Consider the following 16430-nt stretch of genomic DNA (forward strand, 5'->3'; position numbering starts at 1 on the left):
TAGATGAGATGAATGAGGCGGCATATAAAGCGTAATAATCTTATTCTCCTTGCAATACTGCTCAAAGTCGACTGAATAGTGACTTTCATGCCCGTCAAGGATCAGAAGACGATAGCGACTATTTGATCGCATGCTTGTATGATGATTAAAATGCTTTAGCCACTCGATGCCAGTCTCGTTATCAATCCAGCCATTATAAGTCGTCGCGATAGCTCAATCACCCGGGAGGTTACTTTCTTGGTACTAGTGAAAGAGGTGATATTGGCCGGCAACAACGATGAACGGCTGGATTGCTCACCCTTCGGCATTAATCGCCTGTATGACTGTAATCTATTCCCGGTTTCTAGGCTGCACTGATTTCGGGTTTCCACGCCTTTCTGCGCCTATAATAACCATTCCGCTTGCAATTATGCCTATCATAAAGCCAGTCTCATCAAAGTTATAGATATCGGCGAAGGTAATACTATATTTCGCAATTATATTCGCTATAAAGGCGAACTAATTATAAATAACAGTCAGATCTTCGCATTTAGCCCTCTGATAGTTATACTTACGAAAGAAATGCATCTTAAGATCTAGATGCCGCTTAATGAAGTTAGAAGCCCATTGCTTTCCAATAGGTGATATATCACGGTCGGCAAGTAGTCGGTTTGCCATTTCTTTAACACTACGCAGTCGCGGGGGAAAGCCTCGCGAATCTAGGTCAAAGATGAATTGAACTATAATCTGTTCTTCTAGATCAGATAGCTTGCGTGATTTAGGCACCCAATCGACTGGAGATTGAATGCTATTCCGTCGGCGACGGAGCCTTTGCTCCTTGATCTCATAGATTGTTGCAGCACGTCGGATACTTAGTTTCGCGTCATTTTGAAGGGCAAGAAGCGTTTTTGCCTCTATATTTGACTGTGGCATCTTAAATGGTTGAGAATTGATTGATTAGATGAAAGGAGGAGAAATTGAGAGATTTTTGTGCCGCATGCTTGTCTGGCTCACATACTTGTGATGCACGTTGTACTTATATTATAATACTTATAGTTGACTGAGAATATATATATTCCTTAAATGGTTTGGGTTCTATCTAAGTATCGTATAACTTCTTTATTGTTGTTTGATCTAATATAACTAGTGAAAGTAACATGATCCAAGTTGAAGCTTTGATAGAAGACTTCTCTGGAGTGTATTACTAGTAAATTTCCATAATGCTGCGCTAGGCTCTCCGTCTGTCTTGAATACCTCGCAAGCCGTGGTGAGCGGAAACACTATAGACAATGGTCCAAACAGCGCCAGGCGGTCCTGGAGCAGGAAATCTGTGCCTTGAACGATCCTGACACAGAGCTCCCTATAGGTCTCCTGGAGATAATCTCCTAGTTCGCAGACTACTGGAACTGGCCAGGCGCAAGACACATGGGGGAACCTGGTCCGGAGCTTTTGAATCTCAGTCAAGCAAACTACTTTGAACGCCCATAGATGCATGACCATGTTGGCGACAGATACACTGGGAAACCATATATTATAACCTGCCCAGGCCGACAAGCTTTTTGATGGAACTTGCCAGCAAAACACGCCAGTAGATGGCTCTGCACCTAAAGGGTCGCCCCAGCCTTGTAATTGATCATAGGTTCTTTTAAGGAGATAAATGGCCTCCGTAGCAATTGACGCAGCTACACAGGCAGGGCTATGCTCAAGGGTATCGATTAATTCAAGAATCGTGGGTATAATGGAAGCCTCACTAAACAGAAGCTGCATTAGCGATTCTTGCTGGAACTCAAATGGTTTTGTTTTCCAGTCTTCACTGGAAAGAAAGGAAGCCTTGCGAGATGAAAAGGCTTTCAGAATCTAGCTAATGAGTCAAAAGCCCAATGAATCACAAACAGAGAGGCAAAGCACTTACCAATAGGGGTCTAAACCCAAGGAAAAGTTTATGACGGATTCCGAGACTGAATGACCCTGCAGGCCAGAGCCTCATCCACTCACCAACGCCATCCATATGGCGCCACCAACCGTTAGTTGAAGTCGGCAATATCATCTACACAAAACAAGTCTCGTCAGTCTGACGTCCTTTATGAGGTCATGACCCATACTCACCTCTGTCAACGTGAGGCACATGATGGCCACAGCGACTTCATCTTGTGACGATATGTCTGTATTCGGCCGTTCTAATTCTCCCTTCAGCACACGCATTGCCGAACCATATTTATACAGCAGCTCAGCGCGTGTTGAGTGTGAACTCTGCCGCAAATCAGATATGGATGCTGCAAGGCAGCGTATTGCTGATGAAAGGGCCTGTCCCTGCCCACCACTACTTATCGTGGGAAGGACTTCAACCCAGTTGCCACAAATGCGAGATTCGGTTGGTTTGTTTTGATGAATGACATATAATTCACCTTCTGGCATGAAACTTTGCATGATGAGCAGAACCTTGCCTTGTAAGGGGTTGTCCGGTATGCCAGGGATCATAAGAGGTAGTTTCGGTTGTGACCGTTGCTTGTCACTTATACCATTGGAGGTAACCACTCTCTTTTCAGACTTCTTAGCAGGGGTTTTCGATTTCTTAGCTGCGGTTTCGGAAACGAATAACAAGTCTGTAGGGTAACAGCATTCGCGCCCAGTATGAGTGCATTGCAAGCAAGCTGGCTTTCCCCCATCGCACTACGAGTGGGTCAGCTGACAGCAACAAGTAATGACGTAACGAAGGATATTACCCCGATTTTGCGTGATCTACACGTTTGACAGATTGTTCGGTTGCGTACTTTCATCGTAGTAGAAGTCGTTGCCTGATGCTTGATGGGATAGGAATGGAATACTCGGAAAACATGCAGAGAAGAAAGTTGGGTTGCTGACGTAGTACGAAACCATGGTTTATAAGCTCGGGCTTGGCGGAATTACAGACCGATAGTAGTTAGTCCATCGTGCCTAAAGCCCCCAAGCGCGAGACGACCAATCATACAGCGCAAGTGTTAAATAGTTGGTTTGTAGCCGTAACGTTACATTCCATTCAGCGAGCCTAACGTGCTTGATAAGCGAGTGAGCCAGACAAGCGAGTGAGCCACATATCTTAACCTTCCAAATTAAATTCGCAATAAAAACACCACAATCTATCTGATCAATTAAAATTAATTGTTATACTATTCCCTATTGACCTCAATTGCCTCCTGACAGGTCCTTGCATTATGCCCGGTCTTTCCGCAAATACTACACTGCCGAACCTTTGCTCCTTGTGACCTTCCGCGACCACCTCTCGAGGATTCAGCTGTTAGCTGCGCATCAATATCTATCTGATCAATTGCTTGTAATGCTTCCCCTATAGTTAAAGGCCCTTCTTTCTGTACCTTAGTCCTTTTTCCCCTCCGGCGTCGCCCTACTGTCTTATTCTCTTGTTCAAGTTGTCGAACCCTATCATCTAGTAAGACCATCTTATGCATAAGAACAGTTGTTGCCTTCTCAAAATGCTTTACGGCTTCAATTATTGACTCAGGGGAGCTGCTCTTATGATTTCTGATCCTTCCTTGCAGATACTTAGAATGCGATTGGGCCTCTAGCACTGTCTTTGGGGTCCTTGCAGTCCAAGGGGTCGATGGTATTATGACCTCTACGGGAGGCGTCGGAGTCCGTAGCTGCACATCAAGCTTCGAGATGACATTTTCTGGGTTAAAGGGAGCAAGCCCAGCTCCTCTGAAACCTCCCTTGATATTGCTTTCTGTAATAGCAGCTTGGTGGGCGGCGTAAAAGGCAGGAAAGAACTCAGTCTTCTTAATATAGGTTATATTGCATCTGATCAGATGCTCTATTTCTCGACCATATGCCTTTTTCAGCGGCCCAAAGCACCCTACGTCAAGAGGCTGAAGTAGATGAGAGGCATGAGCAGGCATACAGAGCGTGATAATCTTGTTCTCTTTGCAATATTTCTCGAATTCGACGGAGTGGTGACTTTCGTGACCATCAAGGATCAAGAGGCGATAGCGACTGTTCGTTCGCTTAGCTGTAGCCCGATCAAAGTGCTTTAGCCACTCGAGACCCAGCTTATTATTAGTCCATCCATTTTCGCTCAATGCAATAACCCAATCGCCGGGGAGGTCGCATTCTTGGTACCAATTGGCAAGGTGATCCTTGCCTGCACCAATGATAAACGGCGGGATCGATTGACCGTCCGCATTGATCCCCTCGATCACAGTAATCCATTCGCGGTTTCCAGGCTGTACTTGCTTTGGTCTTCCTTGCCTGTAAGAGCTTGTGACGACTGTTCCGGGCTCAATTACGCCCATCATAAAGCCGGTCTCATCAAAGTTCCAGATATCATCTGATCGGATACCGTATTTCGCGATTGTATTCTCTACAAGCCGAAACCAGCCACGAATAATAGTCGGATCTTCGCATTTAGCTCTCTGATAGTCATACCTCCGAGATAGACGTGTCTTTAGCTCTGGTTGTCGCTTGACGAAGTTATAAGCCCAGCGCTTGCCGACGTATGGCGCGTTGCGGTTGGCAAGTATAGAATTAGCTATATCTTCCACATATGATAGTCGCGAGGGAAAACCTCGCAAATCTAGGTCTAAAATGAATTGGACTACTATCTGCTCTTCCTGATCAGATAGTTTCCGTGACTTTGTGGGAGTATCACGCGTTGAAAGAATGCCATGCTGGCGGCGACCTAAGGTACTACGGTTGACATTGTAGATATTTGCCGCCCGTCGGACTGTAAGTTTAGGGTTATCTTGAAGGGCCTGAAGGGCAAGAAGGATTCTAGCTTCATTTGAGGACTGTGGCATATTTGTTGGTTGAGATATAGCTGATTGAATTATAATGTTGTAAGGTGAGGGATTTTTGGCTCACTTGCTTGTCTGGCTCACTCGCTTATCATACACGTTATTTGAAGGGTTTCGATTAACTAAGCTGCGTCTCGGTAGATTTGCTGAGGCTTGGCGCATTTTGTTACCGCTTTGCGTTATAGTATGATTTTTACGAGGCACAGTGTTCCTTGACCAGATCCTCGTCATCGGTGCAGTCATTGCAGTGCTTCTCAGTCACGAACATCATGTCAATAATTGATGACCTTGATCTTTGTCTACTTGACAGGTGTCGTGTTTTCACAACTATTGATGGCGCTAAGAACCTTGTCCCTTACCCTGCAGTTCATGTACTTGAACCTTGGGAGAAGATAGACATTATGATTGCCGAAAAGAAGTTCCAGATTATTAGTACCCCTACATCGCATACGCATGGGCAATAGTGCACCGGCTTCATTTTCACGGGAGAGGAATTTGGTCAAGGCCGTGATGGACTGCCTAATGCGATCTGGTTCTCTGGCGATACTGGTTACATCGAAGAACTGAAGCAGATAGCGGATCAGTATGGACCGGAAGTTGGGCAGTTCGGTCTTACAATGGCGTTGAGGGACCGGAGGTCGTAATACTAGGTTATCAGCTAACCCTTTTGTCTTCCCGAGTTCCCCGAGTCCCGGCCATAACACAAAAAGAGCCGGAAGTCGAAAGATCTTCTCCGTCAACCAGACCACAATAGTAATCCTAATAACCAATTACCCATGTTTACTGGGTTAAGTAAATCCTCGTTTTCACATAATACATCGGCATTGAAATTCTAGACAGTGGATCGCTGTCTATACTTCCGCATCGGTCTATTCCTTTTCCGATATCGCAGCCAATTGAGTCACTGGCTAACCATCACTGTATTTTAAATTATCAGTTCTTTCACGTGCTGTTTGAGTATCTCCTGTGTTTACTTATTTGATAGCTCTGACTCCCAGAATGTCTACCACGAGTACCGTCTTGGTCGTTGAGCAGTCGACTCCAGCACGGAGCGAACGATTCGAGATTGGCAGACACCGAACCAGTGTTCGGGACACTGAATCAAACCGTGCGCAAGTTCCTGTGTACTCGAGGTTCAGCAATGCAGAAAAACGAGGTATCACGGCCCTATTGGCCTTTTGCGGCGTACTCGCCACTATGTCCACGACCAGTATTCTCGCCGCTATACGGGAAACAGATGCTTTCGAGATTCCATTGGAAGATTTCAAGAAGAGCGCCGCAGTCAATATCTTTAGCGCTTATACCGCCGCTCAAGAAGCTGTAAAAGATTGGAAAGAACTTCTCCCATCAAGCAGCCCAACTTTTATCTATAGCGGAACTGCGAGAACGTAGCTCCCATCCCATCACTCATGGCCTTGTGCGTTGGAAAGTCGGGTGCCGCTGCTTTTATTGAGGTTGCAGCGACGCCATACAAGGACAAGGTTTCAATTAAGCGCTCCAGACTCCTCTCTGGCCCTATAGAGTACTAATTATTCGATGCAGATTTTAGTATACCGACGAGAGACTCGAGGATGGCACCCCAATGTGGAACGGGCCGAGCGCAGGAGGTCATGCTAAATTGTATACTGAACTGGCCAAAGGTACTGAACAGTTGGAATGGCAACAAACACTTGTGACAGGATTTGGGTACAGGAAGTTTTAGTGCAACTATGCAAGGCATCTATTACCGTTGACGTGTTCATCTTGGCGTTGTTAATAATATGTGGGCACTATTATCACGGTGAGTCAGAAAGCGACCGTGGTTCAAAGTAACAAAGCAAGTATATGATTTTGAAAGATACAAAACTGGTAACTTTCCCGATCTAAATTAAGAGATCCTCAAGCACTTTGATTAACCCTTTGTGCAACTCTTCCACAATGATCCTCCACTGCCAGACGTTACTATCTTCCGATGCGAACATTAGGGATCTTGACGGGCACCAAGATCATCACCATGCGTAGACCGCTTAGCAAGACTTGACGGTGGTGTACTTGCAGGCGTTGCTGGGGCCGGAGCCGAGCTGCTTGGGCTCCTTGCCGGGGACGGTGCCCTCGAACTCAGTGCAGACCTTCTTGACCGAGGTGGCGCAGGTGCCGGAGATGGTGGCCTTGTCACCCTTGTTGGAGTTGATGCCGGTCAGGAGCTTACCGTTGTAAGCCTTGACATTCTTGACAACAACGTTGCGGGTGCCCATCTTCTTGCAGTTACCGCAAGATCGGTAGAGCTTACCGAAGTCGACAACGGTGAAGCCATCGATAGTGACCGTGCCGAGACCGTTGTGCTGGATGACCTTGTCGTCAGCGCCGGTGGCACCGCCACCCTTGACAAGAGCGTTACCATCACCCTTGAGGGAGAGGGCATCCTCGCAGACCTTGGACCACCAGACGTTTTCGATGGTGCAAGAACCCTCACAGTGGACACCCTCGATCTGGTCAGCGCCGATGATTGCGTTCTTGAGCGTAGCACCGTTCTTAAGGATGAAGACGGCATCAGAGTCACCACCCTCCTTCTGGCCAGTGCACCTGACGCCACGGCCGTAGGTCTTCATCTTTCCGTCAAAAACACCGGAGATCTCCTGGACCTTCTTGTAGGTGACGGAACCCTTGGAGGCGGGGATAGGGAAGGAAGCGCGCTTCTCGAGGGCACCCATGGTGTTGGGAGTGACATTGCCCTGAGGAGTGGCGATGGCGGCTGAGGCGAAAAGGCTGGAGAGGACGATGGAGCACTTCATTTTGAAAGAGTTGGTTGTTTGTAAAAGGTCGAAAGTGACTTTAAGTATGTAAGGAACTTAAAGAGAGGATAACCACCAGGGTCAAAGAGGGTAAGAAACTTAGATGTTTGTAAAGAGAGACGATTGAACTGAGGAATGAAGAAGAGAATGGGATATAAACGGGCGAGTCTTGAGCCTTATATATGAAAAGATCGTGAGCGCTGAGGAGCAGTTCGCCTCTCGCGAGTTGCCTCTGCCCCCATGTAAGCTCAACGTTTCAGATCTAATTCATGGGTGCTAACAGGGGACGCGATGTGATTGGAGGAAGATCAAAGACAGAAAGATAGCATCTCGCCGATCGGCCATGCCAGAACGTGTCACCATGCAATCTGTCTGCCTGTCTTCTCGGATGGAGCCGCAAGGATGAACAAGGCCATGATGACCCTTGCTGATAGCTGCACAGCATAAAGAATTGTGCGCATTGTCTTGAGAACGATTGTTTCTTGTTTCCTTGCTGAAATTAAGTCTCAAAACTGCTGATTTCTTCAAACGGGCTAAAACAAAATCGGAGATTTACGAAACTTCAACCATGCAGAACGAACTCTCTCTTTTGCAGTATTCCCAAAATAGTGACAATCATCCAAGACCGGACCATCGCCCGAAAGACAGGGCTGAAAGGCTGAAAGGCTGAAAGGAACTTATCGAGCTAACCCCCGTCGCCTGCGGAAATGAAGTGGAATCATGAAGCTCGGCAAAGTGGATTTTCGGCCAAGGTTACACTGGGACTAGTCAAGATACGGCCAAAAATATTTCTGTGGCTCGTGTTTCCTCTCGACAAGCTTCATTGAGATTAGCGTCACTGCACCATACCTATGGCTAGTGGGCAATGACCAGCTGCCTGACGATATGTCAACTGAAACGTAGACGCCGCAGCCACAGCTTAGTTATCTGAGCGTTTTTGGACTGTCTCAAATTAAGGGGCCTAACATATTCTCCGTTTCTAGATAGCTATGCCCCAAAAATGAAAAGGGAACTCGTGAACTTGATTGGATGCTCCGTAAACCTTCGTCCTGTATCGAACATCCTGCTCGTTAGCCAGTCATTCGGATATCGTGGGTGGTCAGCAACCAACAATCCTTGACATGACTCCATATTCCACGCTGTGTTTTTGTTATCTGAAACCCCCGCGAAATGGGATAGCCGTCCACATTTTCGGCCCTTTCATCTTTTTGTGGTATGCCACCGTGGTTTTTTCTCCACTGAACACCACGGAACAGTCAATGCGAAGCTCCCAGCGTTAACGAGGTGGTTGAAAGCGGTGTAGTCTCGTTTTATCTAGGAAGTATGATATCCGGAATTGAACAGAAGTTCGTATATGAGTCAAGGGACAGAGGAGTTGAACCTTGGTCATGTCATGAGATCGCTTAGATAATTATAACTTATTCCTAATTTCTAGGCTATATTAATTTTAGCTTTTTATACCTCTCTACTCTTATAATTATTACACTACTAAAAATTATATTTATTATAAAGCTAATCTTATTAAAATTATAGTTATATTACAAGTTATATAAAGCTAAACTAATGATAGCGTACACGATAAGCATACCGATCAGATAAGCATGCCGATCAAAAATCCCTCATATACCTCACTTTCTATCTGATCAATTAGTTCTCAACCACGCAACACAGACATGAAAACATACAAGATATACTAACAAACCAAACGATATAATACAGCAAGAACTAGTATAGTACAGCCTCTGGCAGACAGACCAGGCTTCAGCCGCTGAAGATGGGACGCTGAACACTTGGAGAAGTTGGCCTTCAAGCAGGCATGTCGCAGGGACAAGCGAGGCTGGGAAATGTGGCGAGGAGTAGGGATTAGTGAGGTTTGGGGGTCTCAGGACCAGAAGTTGGAAAAGAATGTAACAAGATTTAACGTTGTGGGCCCTGTGAGGCGTACCTGTCAGACATTACGTTTATTCGGTTCATTGATGCAGATTGATGTATTCATTGTTGTGTGTTGTTGAATTCTGCCCCTTAGAGGTTTTACCATTTCGGTTGCAATCTTAAAGTATCCCTGCTTACACGTGAGACCCCAGCACCTGTTCAACAGTACCCTCCCGGGCGGAATAAATTGTATTGTATTGTATTGTAGATGGACTTCTCCTATGTACGCCTGCGTCCTTCACGCTCTAAACCCGAGGGCTAAGATAGCTCCAAGAGGCTTGTTATATTCACTACATCCCACATCACTTAGAGACTACCCGTGCTAGCCCCTGCCGCTGTAGAACTGCTTCCTTACTGGCTCTCTGGTTCCAGCAGCATGGAATTCTCATGAGTTGTTCTCGTGAGTTATTCTTATTTCTAATTTCTGAGAAGCCTAGAAAACAACAAAAGCAAAAATAAAACAAAAATAGCTTGGAATATTATCTCTTCGTCTTATCGCATAATTTTTTTTTTTTTTGATCTTCTCGTCTCGGCCTTACTTGAGCTGCAGCGTGTCAGATCCGGTTGCATAATTTGACTCGCCCCTTCCGCGGAAGTTCAGGAGAAAGGTACCAGGACACTGCAGAAACTCACACAGCCTATTGTAGTTTTCCAACTGGCTCGGCAAGGTAAGTTCCGAGGCCATTCGGATAACAATTCGCTCGGGGATAAGACATTCCCCGGAATCGCCCTATACATCCATTAAACATAATCGAAGGTTACCGGTGCTTCCGATCAGCGGGAATACTTAAGGGTGCAACAAAGGCCTTGGATCTGCAGAAGACGCGCAACCATCCTTTTGCCATGCACCCCAAGACATTCCGTTCTTTTTAGCTTCTTGGAACCACCATCCTGTCTGCTTTTATACTATCACAATGGCATCTATCCACGTCGGTATTTTAGTCTATGACTACCAGGCCATTGATGTTGTCGGCCCAGTTGACCTACTTCACTCGGCCAATGCTGGATTCCTGGAAGTGTCCAAAGTGTTTGGCCCTATCGATGATGACGCCATCTCTCGGGCTCCAAACTTTGTTTTCCATCACGTTGGCATCACGAAAGAACCATTCCATCTTTTCACCAGCGCGATTACCCTTACCCCGACCACGACGGTGGATGAGTGCCCCGAGCTGGATATCATCTTGCTGGGAGGACCTAGTCCCGTAGGCTTTGAGCTGCACCCGAAATACGTTAACCTCATCCGTCGACATATCAGTGCTGGAAAGTTGCTCTTTACGACTTGCACTGGCTCAGCAGTACTCGCCTGTACGGGTCTTTTAGATGGAAAGAACGCAACTATCAACCACGCTGAGTATGAATGGGCGAAGGAGAATTACCCTGCTGTCAACTGGACCAGGGAAAGGAAATGGGTCGTCGATGGAAATATCTGGACTGAAGCTGGTGCAGTTGCGGGAATGGATATGCTAGCACATTGGCTCAAGGAGAAATTCGGACAAGACATACTCATATATGCTGCCCGGAATCTAGACTACGAGCCTCGATGCGTGGATGGTGTGACACCTATGATTCCTAAGAGATACGACCAAAGCGGAAAACAGCTTAGCACTCATGAATTTTTCTATCATTAGGCTTTGTGTTTAAATTAGTAAATCAAGTTTCACTCAAACTTGAAAGTTAAATTGCATACCGAGATTATAAGTCTGAAGCCTATATAAAGTGAGATTCTTTTAGTAAAAGAAGAGGCCCTACTATACCAATCACCACTAGTATCCTACCTAATACCAGATTTTGTGGCCCGTGTACCTCTGTTTTCACACTCCTTGATCTTGGGTTTGAATATAAGAATGCTTTCCCTGTGCTCCTTGTCTAATTTCCGGTACCAACACTGGTTAAAAGTTATAACTGATGGTATTTATATGTTTGAGGAAATTTACCTTATTTAAAAGGTAGCTCTAAAAACATCAGGTACGGTATTGGCGCGCAGCCGTTATATTCTCTCGCAGAGACTGAAACCCCAAAAGTTTTGATAGTGGATCGCAGAGGACTGTCATCGCCTCCGCCATACGACTCAGGGAGAGCTCGAAACCAGGAGCTGCAAACTCGAGACCGTGGTACTGTTGCCTGGTTCTGATAAGGCAGGGCTGCCGTCAGATCAGATTAACAATCAGATATATCAATCAAATCAATCAATTCAAATCAGATACGGAAATTCATCAGATCAATCAACTCAGATAGAGGTGTTTATCCATCTGATATATCTGATATTTCTTGCACAGCGAACGGCTACCCTAGAACTGCCGGATCATCCATTTGTTCTGGGTCCGCCGAGGGATGCTGTCAAATATTCGGGTGAATTGTGTACTCTTCATCTTTTTTCCCCTTGTCCTCCTTGCTGCTTGAGGTTTAAAGTAAGCTCTATATATCTTTTCTGTGCTATGTGGAATCAACTGGAAGTTGCTTGCTAAGCCTGTGGCAATAGGTGACAACTATCATCTTCGATGACAATTTTTATCAGCCTTTCAAGGTACTTCCCTGAGCTTCCTTTTGACACTATTCAACACTTGATGTCCTTAATTGTATATGTATTGTGGAACTCTGTGTCCCCCCGCCTTCCTCGGAGAGGGGTCTGCTTATTATGCTCCTGAATGGGTCTGATGAAACAAAAATGGGTTATCCCCAGAAGACTGTTGAGGCTTATACTTCAACACTCCCGCGGGCTAAACAGGCTTCTGGCTCAGTGGCTCTTACGCAAGCTTAAAACGCTGGCTCAGCGGCTCTCTTAGGCATTACGGCGGGGTCACAGACCTCTCTTCTGGGGCATTTTTGAATTCGTAGCTTATTTCTCCCGCAGCGAAAATGTGGCTTCGATGTGAGTCGAACACGCAACCTCTGTGGGCTTAGCTCTCTTAGCTTTTACGCTCTAACCACTAGGCTAACCGGGCTCATAACCTGATGAAACAAAAATGGGCTACCCCCAGAAGACTGTTGAGGCTTAATACTTCAACAGGGTCTAGGGTCGCCGACAGCTGACCGATAGGTCACATGATACCCCGTGCGGCCATCCTACTGTTTAACAGGTGCACTCACTTGTCTGGTGCACCCGCTTATCATATCCCTTTGCAGGGATGGACATCTGACGAACGGGAATCGGATCGATAGATTCATTCGATGCCAAGTCTTACGAATATCGAATCGAATCGAATGAAACGGTCTCATTCGATGTTCGATTCCGTCAAATCGAATGTGGCGTTTCTCATTTGACATACGTATCGAACATGACACATCTCATTCGCCATCGAATCGAATGGCCCCACATATTCGATCGAAAATCGACCGATTCGGTCGAACGAGTGACGCGGATCGCTAGAGCTCTCGCGAAGGTCGTTTTAGCATCATTTCGGGCGCGTCGACCGGCCCCATGCGCTACTTGACGCGACCGAGCATGATTTTGACGCCTTGAATGCTCAGGCCACACATAATCTCCCCATCAGGAGCTTTCTATCGGTGCCAGTGTTCTCATGGTTAGAAGACTATTTCGACCTTGGAGTCTCACATGTCTCCTGTATCCTCAACCTTCCCATACGAGGTCACTGGCTGTTCAGAGCAGAGGCAACGCCAGAATGGAACAGGAAGGGCCAACGCAGAAGGAAATGTCCCGTTATGCGCCTCGATGGTCTGTGCACGATGACACAAGCCAATATGGGTGTTGCAAAAGCTAATTACAGTAGATCCAACAAAAGTAGATAAGATTAGACGGCCTTATCAGATAAGGGTACCGTAGTGGTATTCACGGTCGAGAGCATTTTAGCTATCGTAATATCACATTTAGCTGAAAAAATGTGTGATATATATTCACGGCGATATATATCACTTCAGCATATCACAATACGCAAGTCTGTTATTCAGGAAGGAAACAAATCCAGGATCTAGCCTTAATGTCGCATACGGCCTTGAAAGCCGTACTGTTTTTCTAGTATGTCCCCCCTTTATCGTGAATGCACTTGGTCTAGTTCCAAATTTGTTTCATACATTCTCCTGCTCTTCCACCGTGATTGGTCGTCATTGGTCGTAAAGGCAGCTTCGTGCTGCAAGTAATGGTCTGTGAGCTCGTCGACAGGCTCGCGGTTTAAATCCTCGGTAAGGACTCGCCCCGTTGGATCAATGCTTGAAAATTCCATCGTTGCTGACTTGTTCGCCCTGTTCAATCCAGACCTGGACGAACAAGAGTGAGGACTCTTGCGCAATCCAAAGTATGGCCTCAAAGAAGGTAAACAAGCGACAACAAGAGCAGTGTACAGGTCGAGTGAAGCCCAGAACTCTATCACCGCTGTCAGCAATTGTTTTCATAGCTTAAATAGTGGTTACTGTATACCAGCTTCTGCCAGAGTAATCTCATTAGCTCTTGTTATGATCTTGATGCAGCGTACCAAGCAGACAGCGATGTTGACGGTGCCTAGTAGGAAGGTGAAGTAGAAGCCGCATTTGAGAGCTCCTTTCATATTTAGCTCAGGTATGATGAGCCACGGTATTGTAAAGACTGCCAAGTTGTCAGTAACAGACACATGCAGTTGTCCCGGGAAGAATTTACTCATAAGATCACCGACGAGATGCAAAGCACAGGCAGTCAGGAATTCCGTCGTAAGAGAAGATGGGGGGCATGTTTTGGGATCCAAGTCCCTTTCGCAAGCCTTAGCAACGTGGACGTAGAAATGTCGGGTTTAGTTGTTCATGACGTACCAATTTCCGCTCACAGGGATGCAGACGCAGAACATGGCAAGCATGGTGGCCACATAGGCGAGTGCCACGAAAGCAATCGTAAACCAGACATACACCCATCTCTTGGCCATGAATTCGGGAACAACCTGTACGTACATTGCCAACAGGGCAGCTTTGCACAGGTAAAAGGTGGCATGATAGGGAATATGGCCAAACCAAAATAACTGCATTGAAGGGTCATGTCATTAATTGCGTTGTCAACCCGCATCTTCTTGAAACCAACGAATTCTTACTTTCAAGACCAAGACAATATCCTCAGGTGTACTCTTGTAGTTAACTAGCGTCGACTGGAGGTCCGGATCTAGTGCTTCCAACTCGAGAAATTTGAGGTCGACGGCGGCTGACATGATACTCGTGACCCAGGCCGCACACATGAAATAATCGCTAGTTAGTAGTCGACGCTTCTGGATGTGGAGTCGTAGGTACAGCCGGGCACCGATAACTGCGGTCGCGACGATGATGAGTGCCCATTGCGTAGTCTGTAGAATGCCACTGTTCAGTGATAGCGCTTCGATGTCGGATGGGAGACAAACAAGAACTGCTGCTGCACCTATAGACATTATCGTGCGATATAGGATCGAGGCTGCTTGTCGGCAGACAGGAAAGGCAGGCCGAATGAGGCCGAATGGGGTTTTCAAAATGTGATCGATGAGGCCCCTTGTAGTCGATGGCAAGAAGCTAATAAATACCACTGAGGGTCCAAGAGATCCAGGCCACTGGTGGCTTTGGCTAGGTTTCTGGTCTGACGTTGACTCACGGTGAATGGTCAGATGAATCCGCTTGGCGCATACCAGTGACCCCCGTTCCGCCACCAACCGAGCGCGGACGGGGGTGTAGATGAGAAGTCACCGGTGGTGAGTAATGAAGAATAGGACATGCGAATCGGACTCCTGCCAGGTTTGAGTCTGGGGGCTTAGTCCCTGCTGACTCCACAGTGACGTCCTAAAACTGCCAGGGGTCGTTTTGCGCAATGCTCTACTGAATGTGAGCAGGAGCAATGCAATCCCATCACGGACATGATTATTGTATTGCGTACAACCTGAATATATTAGCCTATGTAACATAGTTTAGACGCAAAATATTTTCATGCACGAGAAGTCATCGTACTACCGAACCAAGGACTCATGGTATTCTGTCAAATTGCCACCTTTCGTCCGTCCCCTAGCTCATCCGGCTACCATTCCTCTACATTCGTCATAATGCCCCTTTTTCGTCCGTGCACATGGGATAGGTTCATTTCCACCGTTTTCATCCAGTGTTGCAGATCCCAATCCTCAGCGCGAGCGGTAAAGCGCTTGCACATCCAAACCATCCTCGAGCCAGGGTTAGACATCTATCGAATTTATCGAATCAAATGCCTGGCCTTGCCATTCAATTCGGGCGTAGAAACCTACTGATGTCGTCAAAAACTTCTCTAGGACGGACTACTCTAAATCCCACCACCTTCCATCCATTCAATCAACGATCTCAGAGCACAAGGACCTCCAAGCCGGTCACGATGAGGGGTCCGAACCAATTAAAATGCGCAAAATTAAGGGTACATAATTCCTCACCTGAATTATATGATGATAGAAGTCCCAACAATATTGGTTGTTACAAATCGCAACATTGCATAATTTGCAGCCGTATCAAGTGTTGTTTATATTGCGCAGTAGTGCTGGGTGAAAATATATTTTATGAGACTTTATTGTTCATTATTGAGATGAGAATTCTTCTCGGGTTTATATCTCTAGATGATTTCATCTAGGACTTTGAACTCTAAATCTAGGACTTTCAGACTAACAGTCTGAACCCTGAAGGGAAGGGGGATCCCCGGATTTTCCAACACCAAGTCTGCTTGCGAAGCTTCCTCTTGTTGCCGTCAGTCTCCTTCAGGGGGCTTCTTTTCGGACCCTTTGCCCTCATTTGACCCTGCCGAAAGCCCTTACAAGCTATGCAGTCTGATTTTACCTTGCGGTTGACATGATTGATCTGAGGATTGATGTGTTTGCGCTGTAAATCAGGCTCTCTCAGATCACATTCGTCTCCAGCCCGGTAGAGCTTCCTTGCCTGGCTTGCTTGAGGTATTGAATAATTCGTTATAAATGCACTCTCGCCACTCCCTATAAGTTGTATATCTCTTCCAATTTGGCTGTGGACCATATAGTTGAATAATATAGCTGTTGATAAGGGTCACATCGAGAAGGAA

At 46.3% G+C, this 16430-nt stretch overlaps 5 protein-coding genes across 5 annotated transcripts; 2 read left to right on the forward strand and 3 right to left on the reverse strand.

The window, feature by feature from the left end:
• Positions 1-1035: 1035 nt before the first annotated feature.
• On the reverse strand, positions 1036-2817 carry BKA55DRAFT_587097 (uncharacterized protein). The gene is made up of 4 exons (XM_046194628.1): positions 2703-2817; positions 2086-2649; positions 1892-2026; positions 1036-1836 (listed from the first exon to the last, which is right to left on the reverse strand). The coding sequence occupies exons 1-4, from the start codon at positions 2754-2756 to the stop codon at positions 1123-1125; spliced, it is 1467 nt and encodes a 488-aa protein (XP_046040976.1). The 5' UTR covers positions 2757-2817; the 3' UTR covers positions 1036-1122.
• A 2792-nt stretch (positions 2818-5609) lies between these two features.
• On the forward strand, positions 5610-6155 carry BKA55DRAFT_681858 (uncharacterized protein; the record flags this gene model as incomplete). The annotated part of the gene is made up of 2 exons (XM_046198275.1): positions 5610-5683; positions 5749-6155. The coding sequence occupies exon 2, from the start codon at positions 5763-5765 to the stop codon at positions 6153-6155; it is 393 nt and encodes a 130-aa protein (XP_046040977.1). The 5' UTR covers positions 5610-5683; positions 5749-5762.
• Positions 6156-6769: 614 nt separating this feature from the next.
• Positions 6770-7658, reverse strand: BKA55DRAFT_657824 (family 3 polysaccharide lyase; the record flags this gene model as incomplete). The annotated part of the gene is made up of 1 exon (XM_046197496.1): positions 6770-7658. Exon 1 carries the CDS (start codon positions 7532-7534, stop codon positions 6770-6772), a length of 765 nt encoding a protein of 254 aa, XP_046040978.1. The 5' UTR covers positions 7535-7658.
• A 2722-nt stretch (positions 7659-10380) lies between these two features.
• BKA55DRAFT_530623 (class I glutamine amidotransferase-like protein) lies at positions 10381-11094 on the forward strand (the record flags this gene model as incomplete). The annotated part of the gene is made up of 1 exon (XM_046189157.1): positions 10381-11094. One exon carries the CDS (start codon positions 10381-10383, stop codon positions 11092-11094), a length of 714 nt encoding a protein of 237 aa, XP_046040979.1.
• A 2262-nt stretch (positions 11095-13356) lies between these two features.
• BKA55DRAFT_721378 (uncharacterized protein) lies at positions 13357-14802 on the reverse strand (the record flags this gene model as incomplete). The annotated part of the gene is made up of 5 exons (XM_046201010.1): positions 13357-13784; positions 13839-14003; positions 14055-14143; positions 14204-14406; positions 14476-14802. The coding sequence occupies 5 exons, from the start codon at positions 14800-14802 to the stop codon at positions 13453-13455; spliced, it is 1116 nt and encodes a 371-aa protein (XP_046040980.1). The 3' UTR covers positions 13357-13452.
• Between the last annotated feature and the right edge of the window lie 1628 nt (positions 14803-16430).

The sequence above is a fragment of the Fusarium redolens genome, assembly GCF_020744475.1.
Source record: "Fusarium redolens strain MPI-CAGE-AT-0023 chromosome Unknown BKA55scaffold_38, whole genome shotgun sequence".
Taxonomy (NCBI): Eukaryota; Fungi; Ascomycota; class Sordariomycetes; order Hypocreales; family Nectriaceae; genus Fusarium; species Fusarium redolens.